At 41.6% G+C, this 18751-nt stretch overlaps 2 protein-coding genes across 8 annotated transcripts in view; one reads left to right on the forward strand and one right to left on the reverse strand.

Annotated features, from left to right (window-relative positions):
• XRCC4 (X-ray repair cross complementing 4) overlaps positions 1–10242 on the reverse strand; it is a 108662-nt gene extending 98420 nt beyond the window's left edge. For 4 of the 7 annotated variants that reach the window (XR_014172836.1, XM_081930225.1, XM_081930223.1 and 1 more), the window contains exons 1-3: positions 10102–10242; positions 1749–1900; positions 1246–1398 (exon numbers count right to left, since the gene is read on the reverse strand). Coding sequence is in view for 6 of the 7 variants with exons in the window: in XM_081930225.1 (XP_081786351.1) it covers positions 1246–1398; positions 1749–1779 (184 nt within the window). In the remaining variant the exon portion in view is untranslated. Of the gene's footprint in view, positions 1–1245; positions 1399–1748; positions 1901–3142; positions 3396–10101 lie in introns of all 7 variants that reach the window. The other 3 variants (XM_081930224.1, XM_081930227.1, XM_081930226.1) reach the window with 3 other exon arrangements.
• An 83-nt stretch (positions 10243–10325) lies between these two features.
• Positions 10326–18527, forward strand: TMEM167A (transmembrane protein 167A). The gene is made up of 4 exons (XM_081930248.1): positions 10326–10440; positions 12590–12699; positions 13656–13690; positions 16971–18527. Exons 1-4 carry the CDS (start codon positions 10438–10440, stop codon positions 17039–17041), a joined length of 219 nt encoding a protein of 72 aa, XP_081786374.1. The 5' UTR covers positions 10326–10437; the 3' UTR covers positions 17042–18527.
• The last annotated feature ends 224 nt before the right edge of the window (positions 18528–18751 follow it).

Consider the following 18751-nt stretch of genomic DNA (forward strand, 5'->3'; position numbering starts at 1 on the left):
TCGGGTAGCTGCAGTGGCTAGAAGTGCCTCCAACCACCTACTGTCCTGATCCCCTGGCCTACCTAGTGGCAAGTCAGTATATAAAATCCAAAGCTCAAAGACCAGGGGTCAAGCCACACAAGCAAGGTCCAAGGTCCAGAAATGCATTCCAGGGTCAATCAAGTAACCAAATCTGAAGTCCAACGGTCAGGATACAGTCCAGAGTCAAACCCAAGGTGCAGTCCAACAGCATCCAAGTCAAGGTCTACCAACATGGGCAGCTGAATAGACGCTGCCTCTCAGCTCTGCTTCCCTTTTGTACTTCGCATGTTGATTGCAGTATCTGGACAATGAGGCATGTGATCCTCACCTGTTCCAAGCCTCCTCCAGCTGCGAAATCACACACCTCCTCCCAGAACTACTGAGCCTCACCTAGCGAGCTAGGAAGATGGGTCAGGGGCTCTTGCCTGCCTTAGCTTCCTAGAGTGGCACTTCCGCTGCTCGTTATGCCTCAGAGCCTGCCATGTTCATGGAGACAGTGGCTTCTCAGCCTCTGGTGATGGGTCCTGCTGCTCTGGTTCTGGTGCACTGACTCCCATCCCCCTCGCCATCCTCCACTATCCTGTATTTCCTTCCCTATTCCTTGCTTGCCCTGATGTGTCCCAATCTTGGCTACGCCCCTCACTGGGATCCACTTCCTCCTCCCCGTCATCTCACCAGTTCATGACACCTACTGCTGGTACACCAACCATGGGTGTTCTTCAACAGGGGTAGCGTGACTGTAGTGTATCATGGATTGGCAAGCAATGCACTCTATGTAGGGCTACCCTTGAACTTGTCTCAACAGCAAAATGCTGTGGCCAGACTGTACCATCAGCACTGTGGTCAGACTACCATCAGCACAAAACTGTAGTACTTAAACTCTTGCATTGACCATCTATATGGCACCAGGTCAAGTTCAAGATTCTGGCATTAATTTACAAGGCCCTTAACAACTTTGGTTCAGGATAACTTAAGGCCCACTTGATACCTTATATCCCTGGCTGGCTGCTGAGGTTTTCAGGAAAGTCACTGTTTGTGGCTTAGCCTTATAGTTCAACACTATAAGTTTTGAAGTTTTGCTTATGCATTTGAGGCCTGACTATGAAGAATCTGGGGAAAGTCTCATTTCACATGTACCATTCTGTGCACTTGTTGCAGAAAAGTGAGACAGAAATCCTTGAAATAAATAATTACATAAATAAATAGCATCTGATCATACATCACCTTTCCCAGTCCAAGCTGATAGGCCGTCACTGAGTACTACATCAAAACCGGCGCCCAAATCTTTTTGCCACGCTATCTGAAGAAAATAAGTTGTGCCTGGATCAGAAACAGGGCAGATGCGAACAACTTTCTTCTCCATTGTTCTCCAAAAGGCTGTTTAGGAAAATTGAGAGATGGAGGGGGGCGGGGAGAAACAATATATAACTTAAATCTATTCCCAGTTCAATGAAGAGGAACAAAATATGAAATTGGCAAGCTATGCTAACCACAGCCCTGTGAATTAATACAGATAATGTTTCAATTTCTCTATGGGACCAAATAATTTAAGCTTCCTTTATTTGTCCTGTAGGAATTTAAAATCTAATACACAAAACCTGCATGGCCTCCATAACCTGAAAGAGACTGTACTATAGAATAAATATTCAAGAGGGGTGGGAGTACTAAATATAGTTCACTTGAGCCAACAAGTGGAGGAAGAGGGACCTTTGTGTCAGGATTCTTACCTCTCCCAAAGCTAAGCACAACTATACACATGTGTGCAAACCCATAGGCAGTGGTCACTGCTGCTCACATGCATCCCTGGATCTAAGTCAACAAAGCCTTCTGCTCTTGAGCAATGGAGAAGTTCAGCTCCAAATGTTAACTTAGAAAACAGCTGCATTGTAATAAAAAAGAAAAAGAAAAAAGTGAGGAGCAATTCACTTAAAATAATGCTGAGGGGACCTAAAGACTATAACCATAACAAAAATCACAACTGGAACTCATCAATTGGAAAAGCATGTTTGAATTCTAAGTGAAAAATCAGTCTTCTACTCTTGATTGAGCATGAATACCCAGAGTAACCAATGCAAAGCTTAAAAGGCTTCTAGTAATTACACATAAGTTCCTTGTTTATTTCATTTATTTAAAAGTTTTTTATCAACTAAAGAAGCAGTGTAGATAAAGGGGCAAATGGGGGGGGGGAGCTTTTGATAGAAGATTATGGTTAAGCAAGGAAACACCCAAGATAATTTGACACAACCCACCCTGTAAGAATTCACCACACCAGCTCATTTCAGGCCTGTCAGAAACTAATCTAGGCTACAGAATGCAATGATATCATCTTCAGTGCATGCCAAACCTAGAGGCATCTGTAGATCAGGTCCCCTCTCTCATTCCACAGAGACATCAAAAATCTGATTCACTGTGGAAGTCACAGTTTGCACTGGGATGCCGATGATGCAGATGGCCTTAGAGCCTGCAGGGCCCAGACAGTATGGGGGCAGGATGGAGGGGGAATAAAAACTTATAACACAGGTCCCCTTCAGTGCCCATCATCCACATTACAACCATATTTCAGCATTTGTTCCTAAAACACCCAGTAGCCTATTGTAATGCTTGTGAATTCTTCTGAAAATGTTTAAATAAACAATTAAAAACAGTTTGCTTCTATTTGTTACTGAAAGAAAAACACACATTAAAAACTTCACAAGTTCTTAAAAGCAGCTTTTGCAAATTTCTGATATGACAGCCAGCTGAATAATAACTGTTGGGATTTTACTTTTACAACAATATCACTGTTTAATTAAAGCAGACTGTTAAAACCCAAATATTTTCTAGCACTACCTCATTTAGATGCTATTGTAAATAAGACCCATTTTTAATCCTATGATAAGCATCTCTCAGCCAGTAATAGCCAGATCGGGAGAAGTATCCTGGAATGCCTTTAAAGATTCAATAAAGCTGCTTCTGTAGTCTGAAGATACTTGCCATCTCTGGAAAATTAAAGCACTCAGTCTCTATGTCCCTTCATTAATACAAAGAAACGCTTTAGGGAAACTGATTGATTATAGCAACAGGAAAGCCAGCATTTTTTTCCTAAGGGTTTGAAGAATCATATTACATATCAACACCTCACCATATAACTGCTAAGGAAGAAAGATTGGCTTGCAGGTGGGAAGCACAGAGTTCCACCCCAATTTGTACATCACTGGCTGTATTGAAAGCATCAGACAGTTGACGATTGAGCTGCTCCTCTTTAGTACTTTGTGTCTTTTAGTGTTGGCATCTATGATATTTATTAGGCAATGCTTCCTTCTGGGTAAGAATCAGCTGTTGGCTGACATGTAATTAGTTGGAGTCTACTCCACAAACAATGACAGTCCACATTCCTGATGAATAAACAAGACACTTTTAAAAAAATTAGTAGACAAATGATTTTGTACACTGCTTTGGACAGCACTCAGGCACAATACAGAAGCCAATTTTTAGGTTTCCTTCACTGTTCCACAGAGTGTCATTTATACTTCGACTCCAGCTTTTTCTTTCTGGCTTACACAACTGTCTTTTGAGAGAGTGACTGAGGGAGAAAGGTTGCAGCAGCAGGTGTCTCAAACCTCCGCTATTATACTTTGGGAACATGCAGATCTAAAAGAAAAAATACTGTATTACAATTCTTGAACAATTACATTTACAGCTTGATCCTGTCCACATGGCACATAGCCTTAGCTGATCTTGTTTCAAGAAACACATGAGCAGTGGTGGAGGCTTGTCCGTAAGGGCTGCCCGTTAGCCCCAGTCTGCCTCAACCAACCCCCATCTGCTTGTCCACTTACTTGCAACCAATGTACAGTGCACTTCTAACTACTTTCTCCACAGCTCATTTTGCCCTGGGAGGAAAAGGAGCAAAGCTGTGCCCCTCTCATTGGCTTATCAAACAAGGCTTCCTTCTGCTAGCCTTAGAGCTTGGGCCTGGCTGGGACCTCTTGTGGATCAGGGCAAAGAAACACATCTTGACTCCCCTCTACAGTTTGGTCCCTCCTTGTAAACCAATATTTCAACCCAATGCCAAAAAAAAAATCTGTCAACTTTTCTGGTCTATTCTGTATGACAGCAGAGCGTTTCCATGCCAAAATGGGCTGTGTCATCATTATTCTGCGTGGTACCTCTGGTCAAGAACTTAATTCATTCCAGAGGTCTGTTCTTAACCTGAAACCATTCTTAACCTGAGGTACCACTTTAGCTAATGGGGCCTCCCGCTGCCACCACACTGCCAGCGCATGATTTCTGTTCTCATCCTGAGGTAAAGTTCTTAACCCGAGGTTAGCAGAGTCTGTAACCTGAAATGTCTGTAACCTGAGGTGTTTGTAACCCGAGGTACCACTGTAATTATTTTTGAAGCAGCAGGCAAAGTTCTTGCAAACCTTCTATCACACAGGAGCCCCACAACCATTTACTCATTCCTGCAGTCAGGATGTTTGAAAAAAGACTGTTTTCCCATCACTCCTGAGGGAATTCATAGCAAGAATCTCTGTTACAGTTGCTATTGTGGCGTGCGCACATGCACACACACACCATCTACCCCAAAAACTATTCTCTACAGGTACTCCCTGACCACCATTAGTCAACCAGTGTGCCTCCTTCCATCTTAGAAGAGCAGAACTCTACCCAATAGGATGTTCACAGTCCTACCTCCACACAGCAATGAAGAGCAAGGAAAGCAATGTCCCACTGGGACTAATGCTAGCTGGGACTGGAGGAAGTACTAGCAAACCTAGGGAATCATTAGTTCTTTGATCCCAGTGCTGACTGCATCTCCTTTCTAAAAGGCAGGAGATTCAGCTGAACGACATGCTGTTGCTGAGTTATGGGCCAGAACTAAACATGCTCAGTAGAAGAGAAGCCAGGCAGAAGATTTGTGTATGTCCTAGGTGGCAAGGAAACATGAGCATCTCAAACTTGCAAGTCAAGTCTTTAAAGTTTTAACTTGCTTTTACAGGTTAAATTTATATGAACAGAAATGGTCACTGATGGCTGCAACAAAACAAAGCAATGCTTAAGCTAGCTTTCTGGAACTTAGCTAATGTAAACCAGAACAAGTCATAGTACTCTTGACTTTATGGAAGAATAGCCATTGCTATGTTCCTCACATCAGAAAATATATAATTAAGCAGCAACTTGTTTATCGCATAACTAATCAGCTATGATTTCTTCTTGTTAGAACAATATAACATTGGATTGCATCCAGCGTTAGTTCTACTTAGAGTAACCCTATTGAAATTAATAGGCATGACTAACTTTGGCACAATTAATAGGCACAACCAACTCTGAGCAAACCTTAATTACACATAACCTATTATGGGTTGCTACTGTATTTTTTAAAAAACCATAAGCACTTTATAGTTCTGTTGACTTCAAAATAAGTTTTCATAAGATGATTACATTTTTCAAGCTGAAATCAATGGAACTGGAATTTCACTAACTCTGGCTGGATCGTGCCATGATTTTTAAAACCATGTTCTAATGTGAGCTGCATCAGACACACGTGTAGCTTGATCCACAAAGCAAACAAATGAAATGAACTTGGGGGGGGGGGAGTGCAATGAGCCCATTAGAATATTACTCAACTCAACATCAGTAGTAGACTTATCAAAATGGTATTACAACATTTAAATATTTTACTGAAGTTTGCACACAATGGACTGATTAAGTTTGCTGCATTTAGTTACCACTGAAAACGGGACTAGTTTGCCCCATTGTTTTCAAATGGGAACATATTAACTAAGCCTGTATATTACAACAAAACAGTAAAGAAACATAGACAACTCTATGTAGTGATGTATTTCCTATGTTTTCTGCTTTCTTTTGCCAAAATGTCTCAGAGGAAGTCTACATTTCACATTCTCAGGTCATTTATTTTATTCTCCAATAAAGGAAACACATTCTTCATTTCTGAGAGTGGATGGTGGACCTAAAGTAATATTTTTTGTAAACATTATTATTGTATATCATTTCCCCCAAACATGGACACAGTGAACGTCAGTCCTCCAGTGCATTTCATTTTGGATCTACTGACAGCAACCAAAGCCAACATTATCGAAGACTCAAATGCAGGCATAATCAGTTTCCTGCCACCTGTGGATGGGACTGAATTTGGCCTTCGTCCTCATAACCACATGAGGCTTCTGGATCATTTCAAATAATATTCAGCTAAACACTCAACATGGAGCTTCTACTGACAACTCAACTTGCCATATAAAGGAAGCATAATTAACATTAAAAACAAAATAAAATGTAATGAACAAATTTCAAGTATAGTCTAAATCACTACATACCTTGAGCATTAATGTTACCAAAAAAGGAGAATAAATAATTTAGTGAGAGCAAGTTAGGGGCCAGGACTTGCCATTGTGCCTCTGCTCTCCATCACATCAGGGGCATAGTCTGCTGGTGCTGGGAGAGGAATAAAAGCATTTCAAATAGTCAAGATTACCCTGCTATTTTGGATGTTCACGTATTCCTCTCACCAGAGAAATGACCACTACCAACTTAATATATAAACACTGTTCCTGAAGGTCCCAAATCAATTATATCTCATATTAAAGGAGTATCTGAACTAAATCAAAGTGTACAGCAGGCAGAGGGGAAGTTTAGGGAACTGGGCGATCCAATCCCTTGCTTCATACTACCAACCTGGATCGCTGCAAGTACATATCAAATCTTCAATTTACATAATTCCACTTTGTATCCATAAAGGAAAACAGCTGAGATGACAGAAACTATTTAAAGTACTGGTGTCCTTCATGAGTGAAGCGGGCGGGGATGGGCAAGGGGGCAGCTGGCCCCACCCTGATCAAGTAAAACAATAGAAATACTTAACTAATGGATCAATCACATCAGTTCTGCACCCCTAACAAAAGTCTTGCCCTCCCCCAACAAAAATCCTGGCTACGCCCATGTTGTCATCACACAGATAAAATTGTTGCAGACAACTTCCATGCTCAGAACACCTTACCAAACCTGGTTTAGGAGTTTGGACAGCCAAAACAATCATAAGACTAAGCTAGTCACACAAGACCTTGTGTTCTGGTCTGGCCCAGATTTGGGTGAACTATGTGTTTCCAGAAGAGCATGGAGCTGGCTTGCACCTCTTGTCATGAATTCATTTGCAGAGCTGGGAGACACGAGTAGAACAATCTGCTGCCAGACTGCTGAACTCTATATATTTTTCAACCAGTTCTACCAAACCTTCTAGCTCTGGCCTTGTTGACGCTCAGAATAAGGAACTGACATAGGCTACTGACACAATTACTATGAGGAATTAAGGTTAATCAAGTTGCAGGAACAAATCAGTCTGGATGTGTCCGAAACTGCTGGCCCATGTCCCATGTGGTGAGCTACACAACTGCAACCTCTCAGGGAAGACACTTCCAAACTTGCATGGTTCCACCCACTCAGATTTGCCATTGGATTTTAGGCAGAAAGGTGTTATATAAGGGCTTTTCTAGCTATCCTTGGTTAAGTAATGAAGTTTACATAAGCTCCAGTGTCTCTTACATTTCTGGGCTCCCTCCATGGTCCTAATTCCTACTCTCTGGTTTGTCCTCTGATCCCGATTTGTCTATGCTTCTAGCTAGTTATCTTTTGCTGCCTCCTTGTTGTCTTTAGATCCTAGTTCTCAGTTCCAAGGTTCTGACACTCTTGAGCAAACAACCCAGTTCTGATAGGAGAACTCTGGAAAAACATAATATAGAGTTTATTTGAAAGACTGTGGTGTAATGATAAAGAGATCCTCCTTCTCTGCCATCACTGCAACTATGGAATGTTGTGCAGTAGAGCTATTGTTCAGTCTGGAAATGGCTATCACAGTCATTTCTCCTCATACCTGACATCCTGCTGTAACATAATTGTTGTATGTTTGCAGATAAAGTTGCTCACATCCAGTCAAACTTGTTATTGTCGGGTCAAGAGTTATGTCTGAGATGTTCGTGTCACCCACTTATCTCAATTGCTTGGATCAGTTCCAGTTATAATTAACTGAGGATGTTGACAGGGTGCTTGGAAAAGTCCATTCAACCACAATTGATCCTTGCTTTTTATGGCTTATTAAAGCTACCTAGAAAACACAGGCCCCTATTGTGAACAAGGTAGTTAATTAATAGTATTTATTAAAACATTTTAACATTTTATCCCATCTTTCAATAATGCTAAGAATACCTTGAGCAAGAGAGACACAAAAGAGTGTTATGGCAAGCCTTCCTTGCTGAAAAGGGTGTCCTCCAAGCCAGCAGATTTGGGGAACTACTACCTGGAACCCCTCAAAATACATTTTTTAAAAAAGATAGTTAAGCACATTGTGTTTGATCAACTCCAGGCATTCCTGGGTGATAAGCTATTCTAGACCAAGTCAGAATAGCCAAGATGGTGCTCTAGTTGCTGCTGGGTTACTACTGCTATCAGCCCCTGTCAGCATGGCCAATGGTCAGATAGGAGTTGAAGTCCAACAATGGTCACATCCACACCATACAACTAAAGTACTCTTATACCACTTTAACAGTCACCACACTCCACAAAGGATCCTGGGATATGTAGCTTGTTAAGGTTGCCAAGAGTTGTTAGGAGAGCCCCCTCACAGAGCTACAATTACCAGCACTCTTAACAAAAATAGAAGTCATACAAGGGCACTCTCTCTGAAAATAGTTATTTAATAGCTTCTCTTTTTTTCATAGCTGGGCAGAGAAGCAATGAATGCAATTGGCAACATAAAAGCCAGGGAAGTGATTATTATGGATTCCTTGGGTCCCATTAAATGGTTAGTTTCACTGTAGTATATAAAAAAAAATAAACATAATTTTTACTTCAGGTCAAAACCCTAGGTCCTAGTAGGAACAAAACTGGGGTGTTCAGAAAGATGATTGGAAAAAGCTCTAGTCCAAGGTTCCATACAGATCTCTTTTGGCTCAAACTAGGGAACTCTCCCTGAAAATACAGCAACTTTCCATTTGCAAGCATTAAAGTAACACGTGATAACACCCACACCCACGTTTTCAGCACTGCAGGGGGGTTGGGGTGGAAGGGGGCTGGGCAGGCTTGTGTGTGTTCTGCTGGCATACAAGGGGAGTTGCCATTTGGTCCAATTTCATTTCATATACAAATACCGCAGCTCAGAAGCATCAGATAGCACAGATCTATGCAAGTGTCTGGATTTAGTACAGCCAAAGGTGTTTTTAAAAACAAAAACAAAAACCCATCTTCTTTTTAAATAAATAGTTTTCAGCTTTTTATTATCATTTAGACCATGGACCAACTAAGTTGTCTTGAACTACATTAGGGCAGGCAAAAGTCAGGTCAGGATGTACTGACAGGTCACTGGGTGGCTTTCTGGTTCCCAATTGCAAAAACAACGTTGTAATGTTAGGCTGCTGAAATGAAGAAAGTAAGCAAACAGCAGACATTTTTTTTGCGTGAAAGGCCCGTGAACCCGCTTCAGTCCTGGTACCCAACGCCAATTCTTAAGACTCAAACTGTGTTCGGAGCAACTTTGCAGCACCTACTAGGTCTGGGGGCTTCTCGTAAAAAAAAAAAAAAACACCAAAGCATATAGGATGACTTATTTCCGATTTCGACGAACTACTTTTCACAAAGATCATCTAAGCGGAGTGTGGCTTGTCAGTTCAAGACTCTTGGGCACCCTCCAGATGCTTTTGGACTACAACTCCCATCAGCCCCTGTAAGCAACGTGTGAGGAGCGCCCAAAACAAAACGCCTAATTCTCGTATAGGAAATACTCCATTCTGGGCACTTATACTGTATCTCCTCCCTGATGCAGAAAGAGAGCAAGGAAGAGGCGCGGGGCGGATAGGGCTCTTTAGGGTTCAGTCCTGACCACTATGCCGCCCAAGAAGTGAGTTCTATAGGGAGAGCGGGGTTTACTCCTGTGTAAGCGGGCACAGAATGGCACTGCTGGCAAAAGACGTGTTTCTTCTCTCCCGCCCGCTCCTTCAACGCGCCCCTTGGAAGGAACTTCCTCGCTTCCAACCCCACACATTCGCCCCCCCCCCCCACCCGGCTCTGCTCCTTGCCCGTCACTTTGCCTACCTCACACCGCATTGAAAACTGCCACTTCCGGCTTCTATAACCAATAATACCGCCCCCCTTTTTTCTGTGTGTCGGTTGAAAGTGCCCCGCCTCCTCCTTTCCCTTTAGCCAACGGGAAGCTAGCGCCTTTCCCCAGTTTCGGCCCCTCCACTCCCCTCGAGCGCTGCCCGTCCCACACACTTCCTCCAATGGGAACGGCGGCCCCGTCTTCGCCTGCGCCTATCCGGAGCCTGTGCCGCCTCCGAACCAATCAGTGGAGCGTCTAAGGCGCCGCTTCTTCCGTGCCCCGCCCCTTGGCTACCGGATGTGTGATGTGGCTCGCGGCGCTGCGTAACTATGGTAAGCGCGGCGGTCGGGGGTTTATTTGGATTGGGGGGGGGGCTTCGGTTAGGTTGCCTTTGTCTCTGGTAGTCCGCCTGTATTTCTGAGTGGGGCCGTTGGGCTGAGAGACGGGCGCCGGGGGTGGTCTCTGCCCGTTTCCGCTCCTCCCCCGCTCAGCCTCTCTCTCACTACAATAGTGGCCTTTCCTTTTTTTAAAAAAAAGGTTGTTGTCGTTGCAGCATCTTCCCTTTCCCAGAATGTGGTGGTGAAATTATCCTTTGTGAAACCTGCCTCCCCCTTTTTAACTTACAAGAGGTTCTTCTTGTTATATTTAAAATGCTGCCTTCTCACCTGCTATTCTAAATACTATACTCAGGGTCTCATATCTTCATTTTACTTTCCCCAAAGCAGCACTCAGATTCTTTAGGAGTTTTTTTGTGTGCTAATAATGACTGGTTAATAAATTAATAATAATAATTTGCATTAAATTGCAGAGGCCTTTGTGTGACTTTAAACTGTCCTCACATCAAGATGCCATAGGTTTCCATGTAAAAAGCACTGGACAGTACCTGTTAAAATGTAGTGGCTAAACAATTGAAATTAGTGCCCCCTTGCATGTGTGCAGCAGCACAATCTTATCCCAAGTTTACATGGAAGTGGATGTGCACAGGACTGCAGTGTAGTGTTTTACATTATTTACATGTAACTATAGATAAAGGCACATGTACCAGCCATGCTGTTTACATAGGATTTCACTAATGGGGTTTTATTCAGTAGAAAGGTGCATATATGTGCCGAGCGCCAAACAGCTTTTGATATTTTGTTGGGATGAATAGTGAAACATCACCTTATATCTCTAGTTGCTTTTGAATCTTCGCTTGGTTTCAAAAGAGGTTAGTTGTGTGATACGAGTGGCTATTGTTTGAGCAAAAACTAGCTCAAAGTTTCCATCTGATGCACAGTCCTTGGTATTTGATTCTGGGTCCTGACCATAGTTCTTTCAAATAGTGAGACCACAGATGTTTTGGTATAAACTCTACTTTTTCTCTGCCTTTTTCATTTTACACTACACACATCACTCTCGTCTTTGTACATCAACTATAGCTGTCTGAGTTTGTGAGTTTAGAGTCAGTCCATCATACTTGAACATTGCCAAGAAATAGAATCCATGATTAGATAGGATAGATGATGAGATGCAGATAGGAACATGGGAAACTGCCTTATACAAATCAGGCCACTGGTCTGTCCAACTCAGCATTGTCTACATGGATGGGCAATGGCTCTGCATGCTTTTAGGCAGAGGTCTTTCCCACCCTCCTTTTGGAGGTCAGTGATTCAACCCAGGATCAATGCATGCCAAGTATGGGCTCTACAGCTTGCTACTCAAGGATTTAAAAAATATTAAATTGTTTCTAAATGCTAACAAACAAACAGCTGAGCTGCAGCCCATCCTCAAAGATAGGAGAAGACTTAATTATCAATGGCTTGGATCAGCAGGAAAAAGCTTAACCACCACATCAGTAGTGTTCCCAAGCTTACTCCTTTAATTTTACCTTAAAAAGGAATGGCTGCAGTTAACACCTATGGGGAAAAGTAAAATGCTGGACTTGTGATAGCATTTCTTTGAGGGCAAAACCTGGCCTTGTGTCGTAACGCTGTATGGCCTGATCCTCACTGACAGGGTATCCCCTAAAGGAGAACAATGTGTCTGTGAGTTTTCCGGTGCCCTCAGTATGTCCTTGAAATGCACAAGTCTTCCATTTGCACACACCCAGTCTTCCATAATTATGAGCATTTTGGTGGTTGTGTGGTACAAGCAGGAACTCCAGAGCTGCAGATAACTTTTTCATCAGTTGTTTTTGTTTTGAGAGTTGAAATGCCTGTTTAGTTTGTGGTCTGTATAGTGCTTATAAATACAGAGTTCCAGCAGATTATGTACTGTATTGAAAAGAAATCATATTCTTGTACCGATTTCTTTGCTAGGAGATTTAGGGTGTGTGCACGTACTGGAATTGTTCACAACGTAAAGACGTACGTAACGTAATGGGCCCCCAAAACTCACTTTTTTCTACTCACTGGCAGGGAGGGATGCAGAAACAAATGGGGCAGGAAGATGATTTTCAAAAGTGAACCATAACTCCTCTTCTGTTTTACTTTTTTCTTTCAGTCTGCAATCTTCAATTTTCAGAGCCTACTGACAGTAATCCTTCTGCTTATATGTACCTGTGCATACATAAGATCATTGGCTCCCAGGTTACTGGATAATAATCAAACTGGGTATGTAACTCTAGAAATTTTGGGGGAGGGGGAATATAAATTGCATGTTTATAATCTCAGCATGATATCTGACACAAGTGATAGAGTAGACCCATTGATATTAATGGACAAGTTACTTGCCCATTGATTTCACTGGATATCACCATTAATGGATTTTCTTCTCAGCTGTAATAATTGACGTGAGATCTGTGTCATAAGCATTTTAACCTTTGAAAGCCTAGCTAAACTATAATTCATTACAACAAATCTTCATGAGCTTTTGCTTCTTGGGGCATTAGGTGTTATATGATACCTTTCTTATCGATGCACACACAAGGTGGTTTAAGATTTATTTTTTTAACCCAGTGTCAATCAATTAAAATTAATGAAAGAACAGTTAAATCATAAAAGCAACATATCCTTAAAATCCCTAACTTCAAAAAAGAAAAGCCATCTGAAACAAAACTATCTTAAGTGCAAATTTTTGCAACAAAAACAGCCGAAAATCCTACCGGGCATGCCTGAGCCATTAAGCATGGGATAGGGGTGTGTGTGTGTGTGTGTGTGTGTGTGTGTATACACACACACACACACACACACACACACATACTGGACACTCGGGTTGCGAATGTGATCTGTGCAGGAGGTGCGTTTGCAACCCGTAGTGCCATGTCTGTGCATGCACAGGTTGCGATTTGGAGCTTCTGCACATGTGCAAAGCACCGAAACCCAGAAGTAACCCGCTCTGGTACTTCCAGGTTTCGGCGCGTCTGTAACCCGAAAACGCGCAACCTGAAGCATCTGTAACCTGAGGTATGACTGTGTGTGTGTGTGTGTGTGTGTGTACACACACACACACACACACACAGTCTTCGAATTCTAGCTATAACTACTCTATCTCTATTAAAAAGGCATCCAATTATAAGCTTAAAATATGAAATGCTGCATTTTTCTAATTTCTCAAAATGCATTTTCAGATTATTGGGCATATTCTGGAAGTGTGCCAGGATTGGTAAGTGTGCATGTTCTGTTTCCCAAAAATATACTGTATTAGTGGATGTTAGTGTGTCATCTAAGCATGCCTTTATTTGCCTTAAAAAAATCTTAGTGGTATTATTTTCAAATACACAGCATGTACTTTTCTGCAATTTTAACTTTGATAGACAGACTGCTTAATGTAAGTGTTACTAGTATTAGGAATCAAAATGTGTAGACTTAAGAGCAAAAATGTTCTGTATACTGAATTACAGTATTGCTAGCAAAAGTTCAAGCACTAAATTGCTCTAGACTCTCTGCCTGTCTCACGGGGTTGTTGTGGGATCAGTCTGCAAGGACTGCATGTATGCTACTTTGAGCTGCCTGTGGGAAGGCTATATGACAGAAAAATGTGAGAGATTCAAGAATAGCCGTGGTGCATGAGGTACGGCACTGCTGTCCTGGCTAGAGTGGCACTTCTGCTTGCCAGGATGGAGGAGGGGAGCGCTGGGTTAGTTGTGGCAGCAAACGCTAGTGTGTCAACCTGCATCTGCTACCACTGCCACCCTGATATTTCTCCCATCCTCCCTTCCACTCTACCCTGCCACACCACTACAACTCGAAGGGTGGTGCAGTGGCAGCACCACACTTCATGTGCCATGAGTGCCTATAGATTTTGTTCTGTCCTCAGCACATAAATGCAAACACAAGAGAAGCTGTGATTTAGAAAGGGGCACAGGAGGAAAGCGTTAAGCACTCTAGAATGCCACTTCCCCAATCTTCAAAGCAGCACATGAGGCTAATAGTTATCAAAACAAAAAATTAATCACTTGTTCAAAAACCTGTTGTGCCTAGTTTTGACACAAAAGATGTGGCAGGTTTGGCATGACCTTATTAGAATCATAATTTCTTGTCTGGAGAACCAAAAATTCTAGCAGACATTATGTGATTCTCCTCCTCCTGCCTTCTGACTGTTTTAGCACTTGTTCTCTTTCTGTAAAAGGATAAACACAAAGCTACATCAGTGTAGAATGCAATTCTGCCCCTTGTGTTTAAACAGCCTTTTTAATGTCTGCACCTTTGAGCAGACAAGCTGTTGCCTATTTGTAAAGTAGTGCTAACAGGCGTTGAATCCTAATTGATGATGGATGCCTCTCTCAAGAAAATTAAGAACAGAAAAGGACAACATGTAAGAAAACTGTAGGAGGTGGACTTCCTCAACATTAATTCTAAGCAGATGTGAAATTGCAGACGTTAATTTGCACAGCTATTTGCAGTTTAATTGAATGTGTGCCAGATGATGACAGTGTCTCGTAATGTAATTGTGGTGGCCCTCACTTGTGCAAAGACTCAGTGAACTGTTTCTTTGCTGTGGAAAGATTTCTCATTAAGCAGCCAGCTTGTGTGAGCGGATACTTGTATGCATATTCCTTTGAACATACCACCAATACAGAAGCATTAGCAATGCCATCTCCCAATTCCTCGAAAGATTCCATCAACAGTGTCTCTGAAAAAAATTACATATCTCTTGGGAAGACAGGCGAACTAATATCAGTGTACTGGAAGAAGCAAAGATCACCAGTGTCAAAGCAATGAATCTTCAACATCAACTTTGTTGGACTGGTCATGTTTGGATGCCTGGTTATTGTCTTCCAAAGCAATTACTCTATTCCCAACTCGAGAATGGAAAGCAAATTACCAGAGCACAACAAAAGAGGTTTAAATGCACTCTCAAGGCAAATCTAATAAAAGGTAACATAAACACTAATAACTGGAAAACAATTGGAGAACAGCCTTTACCAAAGGTGTCATGGACTTTTAAGATGCACGAATTCAAGGTGAAAAGGAGAAACGAGCTAAGAGGAAGGCACGTTTGGCAAACCCTCACCATGATCAACTCCCACCCAGAAACCTATGTCCCCACTGTGGAAGGACATGTGGATCCAGAATTGGCCACCACAGTCACTTATGGACTCACTGCTAAGACCATGTTCATGGAAGACAATTTTACTCAGCTATGAGTTATCACCAAAGAAGAAGAATTATATTTCATGCTTAACATACTCTGGATATTACAGCATTTATTCAGTTAAATGTTATGGTGTTTGTCCAAATGTTACCCACCATAGATATATGGCAACAATTGTTCACTACAAGAGAAACATTTTTGACATGTTTCTGCTTCAGGGCAAGGGTGGGGAATTTCTTTTGGCTCCATGGACCAGATCATTATTAGGATCATCCTTGCAGGCCAAATTTGACAGGTGGGTGGGGCTGCCCACCTGTCAAACTACCTGACATCATTAATGACATTGAGCGATTGACAAGCAGGCCCCACCCACCTAAAATCCATTGTGCAGGGTTTCCAAGCACCTAGCAACCCACAGAGACTGAAAGGAAGTATGGGCGCTGTCATAATGCCCTTTGCCAAAGTGGTTTTTGAAGTAGCCCATTTAAGCTGGCAGGAGATAGGGGAGAAGAGGCTCCTTCTCCCACATCAACGTCCACTATCCACCCGCTCAATTACCGGTAAAGGAAAAGCACACAGCTGTTTCACAAAGCACTTTTGCAAAGGGCTTCAATCTGTGCTCACCAACAGGGAACAGAGCCAATGCAGCATTAAACCCAGTGGCATCACCAGTGATGTCTACAAATGGCATGGTTTAGCAACTATGACCTTGTGGGCCAAATTGTACCCCCTGATGATACAAGACTGACTTACAGGCTGGAGGCTGCCTGTGTCTGTTTAAGGCTTGTAGTACATATTAGCAGTTTCAAACTCTTGTGCAAGGGGAAGCATGTTAAGAAGATTTAGGGGAGGGCTGAGCGGTTACAAGGAGGGGGATTACAAACTTACAATTGTAAAAGAGAGGCTGCATTTGTGTTTCACTGGTGCCCTTGATGCACTTTACCCCTGAAATGCTGCAGATTTACCTTACAAGTGCTGTTCCCTTAGCTTTCACTGGAAGTGGTCTGGGCAGAAAATTAGGTTGATATTAACACATTTTGCATATTTGTAGATATTGCATTGGAGCAGGGGTGGCCGTACCTTCTCTCTGTCTGTGCTCTGTCGATCCTATCCAGTTGTGGTGTCCTGCTTGCACAATAGACTGTCGCTCATACAAATAGCATGTCTCCTTCCTCTCCATTGCTCTGCACCTTCCTGTAGATCCCAAAAAACATGCTTGGAATTCTCATTTCCGGTGTCTCTTCCCTTGCAGATCTCCCTGCTTCACATTACTGCATTTCTTTCATGCAGTCATACTCGCTTGTGTGATGTGAACTAGCCAGTAATTCAATTTTGTTTCTTTTTCCAGGCGAGCGGAAGAGCCCTTATGTAGCTGTGTGCTGTATTGCGATGGCCTTCAGTATTCTATTTATACAGTAAAAATGGGGAAATGTCAGGAATATATTTGTCAAGCGCATATGGAATAAAAGACTCGGGGAAAACAGAAGAGATGAAAAATATGTTCTACACTTCACTTTCTTTGTTAATGCTGGACAAGACACACCTTTGACAATTGGTTTCCATATTTCAGTTAGGGGAGCAGTGGTGTATTAAATTTAAAAAATGCAGTTATTAATTAACACTGTCATACTTCTGCCGAATTCTTTTATGTGAACTGTATTCTGATTTTCAGATGAGACATTTTAAGATGGACAAAGTAGAAACCTCTCTTTGAGAATTGAATTGCTATTAAAATACAAAACCTTTTAAAAAGTTTATATTTTTTGCAACAACTTTTGATTTTAAAAATATGAAATCACAGAGATAGAATTCCAGTGTCACATTAGCAAACATGATTGGGCTTCTCCTTCTCCTTTCCCAATGGCCCCTGTGCCTTCTCCAGTTTTTCTGGAGGATTCCCACAACAGGAAGATGCAGGAGGAAGGAGACGAAGGAGAAGCGCTGTTTGCATGAGCGACTGCCTTTTGTGAAAGCAGGACGCCAAAGCTGGATATCACCTTGAAACAATAAAACCTTAAAAGCATAGGCAGAGACAAAGTAAAATCAGATCAATATTGTACCATTATCAATAAGAGTGGTGGTGTAATAGGCAGTAGAGATTGAGGTAAAGCAGGAATATATGCAAAAGTTCAAAACAATGTTTCAGATTAGAAGCACATGAAATTTGTGATTAATTGTTTTATACACACACACAGGCACACATACAACTACAGGTTGAAAATATTTTTAAATTAGTTGTTAAAATACCTGTAAAATAAAAGAAATACATTTTACAAAGAATGAATCCTGTTCGCTATTACTTCAGGCAAACTCTGCTCTGTATTAAAGTCAACACTTAATCAAATATTTTTGGTTTATTCTGATTTTTTAAAAATAAACATTTATATAATAATGTGCTGTGTGCTTATGATCTCTGCAGGCTGTTAAATTCTGGAACTTGTCTTGAATGTATGAGAAATATATTCGTTTCTCCTATTATGAAATCCAGAACTTTTCCTGAAACCTGGCTTTTATTTCATTCAGTAGTTGTATCTCCTGGAATATTCACTACAGCTCATACAAAAATTCAGAAAGGAACAATTGATAATACTGGTTTATTTATGAACTGAGCTTTTCTAATGTGGCCATCCTATTTCTGCTTAGCTATCTTTATATTAGGGCTACTGTAAACAACAACAACCAAAAACCCTCTGGATTTTGTGCTTATTTAACAAGAAATGCTAATATCCTTGGACCTTCAAGTGTATTTTTGTACTCAGTGATGTGTTCAGTTTCTTACAACCTTCTGACAATTCTCTTTACAATACGTTATGTTATATTTTTCAAAATTACAGTAATTGTATAAATAACAGAATGAACAAGCGCAAAATTAAAGAAAGGTCATTGTTGAGCAGTTGTTGCTAAACTCTTGTGTGGAAAATGGTGTGTATTTTGGAGGATATTTAGCAGGCAGTATTTTTCACACAATTAAGATGTAAATTTATTCATGAAACTGAGAGGCGATGTCAGCAGCCAATGGATTCATATTCTTTGAAAGCAGTGTGGCATGGCATAATCCTGCATGTAGCGTTTGCAGAACAAGAATGCATAGAACTCCCAATATGCACATCACAATTTGTTGTGTGTGAA

This window comes from Podarcis melisellensis (assembly GCF_964234715.1).
Source record: "Podarcis melisellensis genome assembly, chromosome: 11".
NCBI classification, from domain to species: Eukaryota; Metazoa; Chordata; class Lepidosauria; order Squamata; family Lacertidae; genus Podarcis; species Podarcis melisellensis.